The 7,500-nt window shown below is 41.0% G+C and overlaps 3 protein-coding genes across 3 annotated transcripts in view; 1 reads left to right on the top strand and 2 right to left on the bottom strand.

The window, feature by feature from the left end:
• LOC137983940 (alpha-1,6-mannosyl-glycoprotein 4-beta-N-acetylglucosaminyltransferase-like) overlaps positions 1 to 2,322 on the bottom strand; it is a 9,228-nt gene extending 6,906 nt beyond the window's left edge. Inside the window, exons 1-2 of the mRNA XM_068831095.1 lie at positions 2,198 to 2,322; positions 930 to 990 (exon numbers count right to left, since the gene is read on the bottom strand). Of these exons, the coding sequence (XP_068687196.1) occupies positions 930 to 947 (18 nt within the window). The 5' untranslated portion in view covers positions 948 to 990; positions 2,198 to 2,322. The remainder of the gene's footprint in view (positions 1 to 929; positions 991 to 2,197) is intronic.
• Positions 2,323 to 4,329: 2,007 nt separating this feature from the next.
• Positions 4,330 to 5,735, top strand: LOC137983943 (DNA damage-regulated autophagy modulator protein 1-like). Its single transcript, XM_068831097.1, has 2 exons — positions 4,330 to 4,701; positions 5,209 to 5,735. Exons 1-2 carry the CDS (start codon positions 4,345 to 4,347, stop codon positions 5,614 to 5,616), a joined length of 765 nt encoding a protein of 254 aa, XP_068687198.1. The 5' UTR covers positions 4,330 to 4,344; the 3' UTR covers positions 5,617 to 5,735.
• Positions 5,736 to 5,880: 145 nt separating this feature from the next.
• LOC137983941 (omega-amidase NIT2-like) overlaps positions 5,881 to 7,500 on the bottom strand; it is a 10,459-nt gene continuing 8,839 nt past the window's right edge. Inside the window, exon 10 of the mRNA XM_068831096.1 lies at positions 5,881 to 6,708. Within this exon, the coding sequence (XP_068687197.1) occupies positions 6,623 to 6,708 (86 nt within the window). The 3' untranslated portion in view covers positions 5,881 to 6,622. The remainder of the gene's footprint in view (positions 6,709 to 7,500) is intronic.

The raw sequence follows: 7,500 nt of genomic DNA, 5'->3' as shown, positions 1-7,500 counted from the left end.
GATTTCCGTTAATTTGTTGATTACAGTGTCCCCAATTCGTGCTCCAGCGATAGAACGACTAAACACTTAAATAAAGTTACTTTCCTCTCCTTTATAGACCCTTTGCAGATATGGCGTCCACATTTGAATAACGATACTTTGTACACCCTTAGCCTCGTACTTATGTTTCTAGACAGAGAATTTTTCACATGAATGTGAGGCTTAGGATGCACATTGCCATTTATACAAAGGGTCTATACAACACGACTTCACAACCTAAAAGTGAACACAAACAACATGACGTAGAGCAAGAATTATTCGACCAATCAAAGCAAGGTGGCCTCATGGTAAAGTGCGCGCGACTGCGGAGCGAGTGGTCCGGGTTCGGGCCCTGGCCGGGGAGATCGTGTTGTGTTCTTGTGCAAGACACTTTACTCTCACGGTGCCTCTCTCCACCAGGTGTATAAATGGGTACTGGAAAAATTCTGGGGGTAACCCTATGATGAACTAGCATCCCATCCAGGGGGGAGTAGAAATACTCGTAGTCGCTTCATGCTACAGAAACTGGGGTAAGCTCCGGCCTAATGGGCCATTTGGCTCGTAAGCAGGCTTTACCTACCTACCTACCCACCAAAACAAACTGGGACAGTCAAATGAGCCCATATAGCACTTTCCTACATTAAAATTCAGCTTGGCAGCGAGGCCTTGAGTACACAAAGGAAAATGAATTAACATGTTTATTCATTTCTTTTGTTTGTGTCCTCTAAGCCTCACTATCAAGCTGAATTTTTAATAGATCAAAAGTGGTCTATTACGACAGGAAAAAAACAGAGATGGAACCCAGATCCAAACGTCGTCGAAGACAGTCAACAACCTCGTCCCCAAGGTCTCCCTTATAAGGGAAGAAGTGAGACCCTGGGGACGAGGTGGGAAAGTTAACTGACTGTTACCTTTACTATCCATCTCATGGTGTTACAACTGTTTTTCTCGCCTTTCTTGGTAAGAAAATCCCTGCAATGAGAAAGAGGGGAAAATAAACAACACTTTATATCACTCTGGAAGAAAATAAGTGTCAAAGATGAGACAAAATCAAGGAAAAATCAGGACCATTTAGAAAGGAATAACTCATTTTGATGTCGTAAAATTCTCCAACCTGGATAACACCAGCAAACAATGAAGGACGAAAAATGGTTAAACAACGAAAAGGGCAATTATTGGCGCCACGTTCCGAACTGTCGACATTACATCCAATTATCTGCCGCGGAAGTCTGGGAATGAGGCTGTTTACTGAATTTGATGTTGTTAACACGGTTAACACGAAGGACACTAACTGTATGCCAAACAAAAGCAATGCTTAGAGAAGCATAACTTGCAGCCATCACTTGCGGACACTAACAATGCCTTTAAATCACGCGCCAGAGGAATATTTGCTGTAGACGCCTGGTCTCTAGAGCGACGACAGTGAACAAATATAAGCTTCTAACTAATGCAATAAACATTTTTGTCATTTAACGAATTAGCTTTCTCTACGTGCGAAACGTAGCGTGAACCGACAGAATTATCTGTTATTTTATTTTTTCAGTGTTCGTGATCGGGTGGTGCGGTATCCGTTGCGTGATGTGTCGTCAATAATATCACTTGTTTCGTCGCAATTTTTCAAAAACTATGAAGATTTTTATCACTGTCGTAAACCTTTTTGTTATAGCTAGTACTAATTTCGCAAGAAAACTGTTCACCATAATCACACAGCTCTAAACTGTTCGGGTTCTTTTTGCAAGCATTTCGTCAGGTTTTAGAACGTTATTCACCATCATTCCTAGGTCGGTCCGTATTCGGGGGAAAACATATATCTCCTCTGAGTACTTTGAGCCATATTTTATTTTCAAACCAAAAAAGGTAACGTAAGTTTATTGCACATTTCGAGTCACTAAAACGAAGGGAACCGAATGTTAAGCGAAAATCTCAGACTTACTGTAAATTATTTGAGCAAGTTAATGAAATCCCTCTCTGTTAACAGATTCGGTTTCGTCTTCGATACGGCGAACACGATGAGAACTGCCGATACATACTCATGAAACTTCGTCGTAAAATTTGTTTTGATACAAATCAGTGAAAAGACTGCCAGTGTCATTTCTTTCCACCCAAGCTTCACATATTGACAAACACATCATAAATTTGAAAAGATGAAATTAAAACTCAAAAAATTAAAATATCTTACCTTTCCAAATGTTCTTTTAGAAAGATGGATCCGAAGAGAGATTTCCTCAACTCGATAGTAAGTTTTGCCAACTTCTAAAAACAAATCGCTCAGTTCGAACAAAGTAATTCCCATAAAGTAAAATCTAATTTATGCAGAGTTCATTCCATCCGAAGTTCTTTCGTTTCCATGGCTCGCACTATCTCTTACGACTCGCTCAAATTTTCGACAGTTAAAAAAACCGCGAGTTGCAATTTTATCCAGTTTTAGTAATAATTATAATAATTAATAATAATTAAAAATTTATAACGCGCCCTTCCATGCAAATATGATCAAAAGCGCGTGTGTTTTACAATCATGATATCGCTGAAGGTGAGTTTTTTTTCTAGTCGCACGGCCGTAACTCCTGAGTGCCTTCTTAACCCTTTGATTACAAGGAGTGATAAGCATGTAAATTCTCCTCACAATTTCAATGAAATGTCAGTCACTCAGGTATTGAGAATGGAGAATATTATCAGCTTAAAAGGTGTGATCTTGATATAATTCTCATGACTGCCCAACAAATAAATGTATGGTACCAGTTAGGAGAATAAACGTTTCGGTCTTCGGAATGAAAGGGTTTAAACAATTTGTATATGTAATCGCATGAGCCCGAGGGCGACTTAAGATTAATTTCACGCATATTTTCAAAGTTTTCACAAAACTGTCCAAGTCGCAAAGCGACGAGGGCACTTTGGAAAACTTTGAAAATACAAGTGAAATTAATTAATTGCACGAGGGCACATTGCGATTACATGATTATCACATTAAGGGAAAAATCATTGACGGAAGCCCGTTCAGTGCCGCGGCAAATCGTTGGTTTCAACAGAAATAGCGCTTAAAATGTGGTTTATATGTGGACAAAAAGGTAGTTAAATAAGTAAAAAAGATTATCTTGTAACTTCGCTTAACCTGGATAAGCAACTGTTAACAAATCAGGATCAAGTAATCATGCCCTCTTGATTACCAAAAGTGCCCTTGTGATTAAGGAAAAACGGTCTCCGTCTCAGCCAATCAGCATTCAGTAATTTTCAACCCCATATGTGATAATAGCGCTTATTTAATTTCACGGTTTTTCAGATAATAGGAAGTTTAAGCAACGTCGACGGCCACGGCAACGACAAAGCCTCAAAACAATAATATATCATTGGCTAAGAGAGAAAAAAAAAGCAATAGCCGTGCTGCGCATGCTCAAAATCTGCTAACTCTCCTTACCAGACCCCGTGTTTCGTCACTTGATCTGCATGACCTATCGTCATTCACAGAAGAGAACTGAGGTCGAGAATGAGAGGAAGCGCCAAAACGACGTTTTGCCAGTCAGTACGGAGCGGAGGAGCATAACGGGGACGGTTAACGATCAACTTTGGGTTGTATATTTAACTGATCTCCGCGGACATTTTATGATTTTCCGCTGACCACAAAGCAGGTCGTCACCACGGCTCACTGAACACAGTAACACGATGAAAAAAAAAAAATTCATGGCTATTAAAAGATACGGTAGAAAATTCCGTCTTGGGTAAGGGAATAGATTTCTCAACAACATCGTCTTAAAATGGAATAGCATTCTGCTACGAAGATGGCAAAATAATGACAAAAGTTCGTGACAAAAACTAAGGAAAATAAGTGAAGACGCATGGATGATTTTAAGCGGGTGTCAAAAACCCGACAAAATTTGATATATTTGCGCGTGATCTCACTGGACCGAAATCAAAACACCATGGGACAAACTGCCTTATTCACAATAATCGTGGTATTTTTAGAGATTCCCCGTAAGGTTTTGTTCTAAATTGGTACACAGTCTAGCAAAAGGCTTGTGCATCGAATATATCACGAAACGACACATCGAAAAGTCCGGCTACACGCTGTAGATTGGAGAGACCGACTTTATCATCGTCTTATAATTTCTTCCTTTTAAGAATCGACCACACGGGCGCGATATGCAATTTAAACGGATGTACACAACCCTTACACGAATCTCGAATTTCTGCGACAGTTGATAGGGATTTGTGTACCACTGGGTAACGCATGCCCTCTTATAGCGACTTCCTAGCAACACGCGGTTTTATCAAACGGCTTTATACACATTGGAGGAAGCAAATATATTTGTTTGCTTGGAACAAGACGCTGGCATGCCATGGATGTGTGGCTTGGGCTGGCTGTGTATCCTACTTGCCATATGCTGTGCTGCAACTGTGATTTCGTCTTATTGTGTGGCGTTGACTTATGGACACATTTATCCATTCCTTCCGGCCATCAGCGAGACCGGGGTCCTGTACCCAGAGAAATACGTTTTTAGAGAGTTGGCTAATCTCTCTGCCTTTCTTTTTATTTCCAACGCATTCGTGCGTTTCATGCAATACAAGCTAGTAGCCGAGCAGTGTAGAGAAGGACACGTGAAACTTTGTCGTCTCAATACACTGGCATTCGTGGTGGCAATTTTAGCAGGGCTTGGGATGACTCTGGTGGCTAATTTTGAAATTGAAAAGGTAAGCCGCTCGCTTCGATTAATTTTAAAGCATTATACTTCAAAGTTTAGGCTGGCTCCGTCGAGTCTCCCATAGCTCAGTGGTAGCACGTAGGTTCGACTTCTGAAAAGGAGCACTCGGATTTCTTCCGAGTATTCCCGAGTCACAATGGTCTCGCTCCCATGGGTCCCCTGTAGCTCAGTGGTAGAGCATCCGAACTAGTAATCGGAAGGTCGTAGGTTCGACTCCTGCAAAGGAACACTTTTTCCGAGTATCCCCGAGTCACCATTGAAAAGATATCGATGCTCACTCGGGGGTACTCGGGATACTAAGAGCACTCGGGTTTTTTCCGAGTATCCCCGAGTCAACTTCGAAAAATAAGTTTCTTCAATGCTGGTTTTTGTTATCAAAGGTACTTACTACTGAAATAAAAGAACCCTTTGATTCTCCAGTCAATATGGCTCTGGTTGGCACATTAACAACAAAAGGTGACTTCGCTAATGTGCCAAACATTTCGTGTTTATCTAGGTTTGGTCCATCCACGACATCGGTGCCATTACGGCTTTCATCAGCGGTCTAACCTACTGTTGGTTACAATGCGCCATGTCATATAAACTGCGAGACCACGGTGTCATCAATAGTTCAGCGGTGTGTCATTCGAGAACCATGCTCGCCCTCACAATTACTTTCTGCGTGCTGGTATTTGGAGTGTTTCAGACGAAAGCGAATGTGGACTGGCATCGATTTCGGCCTCGATATAATTTTCTCGCAAAACTCAAATGGAGTCCTGAAGATCCAGGATATTTGTATCACGTGGTGTCCAACATTGCCGAATGGAGTATGTGCGGAGGAATGGTTCTGTTTATGTTGACCTTCACGTACGAATTCCAGCAAATTGTGATAACCTCTGATATATCGTCTACCGAGTATTGGTGACCTTTTCTGGAAAAGCGCTAAATTACAACCGTATTAGCGATTCTCAGGCGTTCGAATAGAAAAAAAACCCTCGTTGACCAATCAGATCAGTCGTAGGGAATAAAATGAACCAATCAAAACAAGAAGTGCTTGCAGCCGACGCCGGGACCGAGAAAATGAGCGTTAGTTATGCGGGTGATTCTAATTGGCTGAGAAAGAGATGCAAGATCATGTGATCAGACAAGTGCGCTTTCAACAGGGAAACCAAGAAATCGGGAAATTGCATTTGATTTTCAGTCTTTATATTTAAATCGTACCAATTCAATTACTATCAAATTTAGCAGCTGAGCCAACGTTGTAGCACTTTAGTCTCTATTTTATAAGTTTGTGAACGTGAAGTAACCGTTACTTTTCTAAGAATACTACCTAAATTATCACATTGATATTTTAAATGTGTTTTTATAAAAATTTCAAGTACTTTCGCAAGGCAGTTTCTACAAGAGTGACAACTTTCAGGATATCCTAACTTACAATTAGACAACTAAGTATTGAATAAACTATTGAATTCTAAATATTTTCTACCACTGGCATTTTAAATAAGAACAGCACATTGGTAGGAAGCATATTTGTGTGTCTGAAGGAAGACGGTAGCATGCAAAGGATGTGTGGATTGGATCCAACATCTTTAACTTGTTCTTTTAATAAGAACCACACCCCCCTTTTCAAGACTCGACTAAGCCTGTCCCCCCTGCCTCCCAATAACATTTTTGAAATAAGACACCGTGGCTGAGTCACCATGGTTTGCAAGTCATTCCATCTTGTCTTTGTACAGTTCCTTAAATCTTTTCCTTCCATCTGTGTTTTTGATACATGTGGCAAAAGCCACTTCACCCAAAAAACCAAGCACCCCCAGCCGGTACAATGTCATTGAAACATTCTAGATTGAGCAACACCTTTCTTTCCTTTCAATCAGTCAAGTGAACTACCCATAAAACGATCGCTTGCCGTTTTACTGTAGAGATAAACATCAAGACATCTGTAGCTTGTACAAATCACTCCTCTTTTGCTGTTGGACTGGAATCTGGGCACGAATTTGTTCCAAATACTTCAGATCTATGATTGAAACAGTGACCATCATTTTCACAAAGATAAATGAACAAAAGAGAGATTACTTTTTTACTGTATGACAACTTGAATCAACTATCATCACTTTCCGTTACTCTGTCATTATTCGCGTCCCCGGAGTCCACTTTTCTTTTGGTCAGCACCAAGAACACGGACTCTGGCCACAGCCAAAGAAGGAAGTCCGCGAATCACGCACTTCCGGCTCTTCTGCGCATTCTCAGAAATTGGAACAACAGTGGTCGTCAACAGTTACCACCATAGGGAGCTTACGAAACGAGGACGACGACGGCTACGAGGACTTCATTTAAAAATAGAAGTTCGCGTTATTCATATCACTACGAAGCTATTTCATGTCGTTTCGCGTTAAAAATGTGTAGTAACTGTCGAGGAATTAAACTGGCATGAGTGGGTTGGAAGCGTAGAGAGAGAACTGGAAATTCATCGTCATGTGCTAACGTCCTCCACAGAACCTTGAATTTGGTCATTTCACGTCGTCATTTAGGAGATGACGACAAAGAAATGTACCAAAATGTAAAACGCACGTGCAGAGCGTGCAGAGCCATTGTTTTTGCTCACTAAACCTATTGTTTTGTAGCGTCGTCGATGCCGTCGGCGTCGTCGTTTCGTAAGCTCCCTAATACTACTATTACTGCGACTGCGCATATGTTTGGCTGTGGCCAGAGTCCGAGTTCTTGGTGTTGACCAAAAGAAAAAAAGCGGACTCTGTAGATGAGAATGCTCTGTCACAATTTCAAAGGTCCATGATAAAAACCCCTTTTC

Source organism: Montipora foliosa, chromosome 13 (assembly GCF_036669935.1).
Source record: "Montipora foliosa isolate CH-2021 chromosome 13, ASM3666993v2, whole genome shotgun sequence".
Lineage (NCBI taxonomy): Eukaryota > Metazoa > Cnidaria > Anthozoa > Scleractinia > Acroporidae > Montipora > Montipora foliosa.
This window is presented reverse-complemented; position numbering and strand designations above follow the sequence as displayed.

Bases quoted from the DNA above. Each gene is read 5' to 3' on its own strand.
- LOC137983943 (XM_068831097.1), top strand. From the start codon at position 4,345: ATGCCATGGATGTGTGGCTTGGGCTGGCTGTGTATCCTACTTGCCATA. The intron at 4,702-5,208 runs GTAAGCCGCTCG...GTGTTTATCTAG, and splicing joins CTAATTTTGAAATTGAAAAG to GTTTGGTCCATCCACGACAT.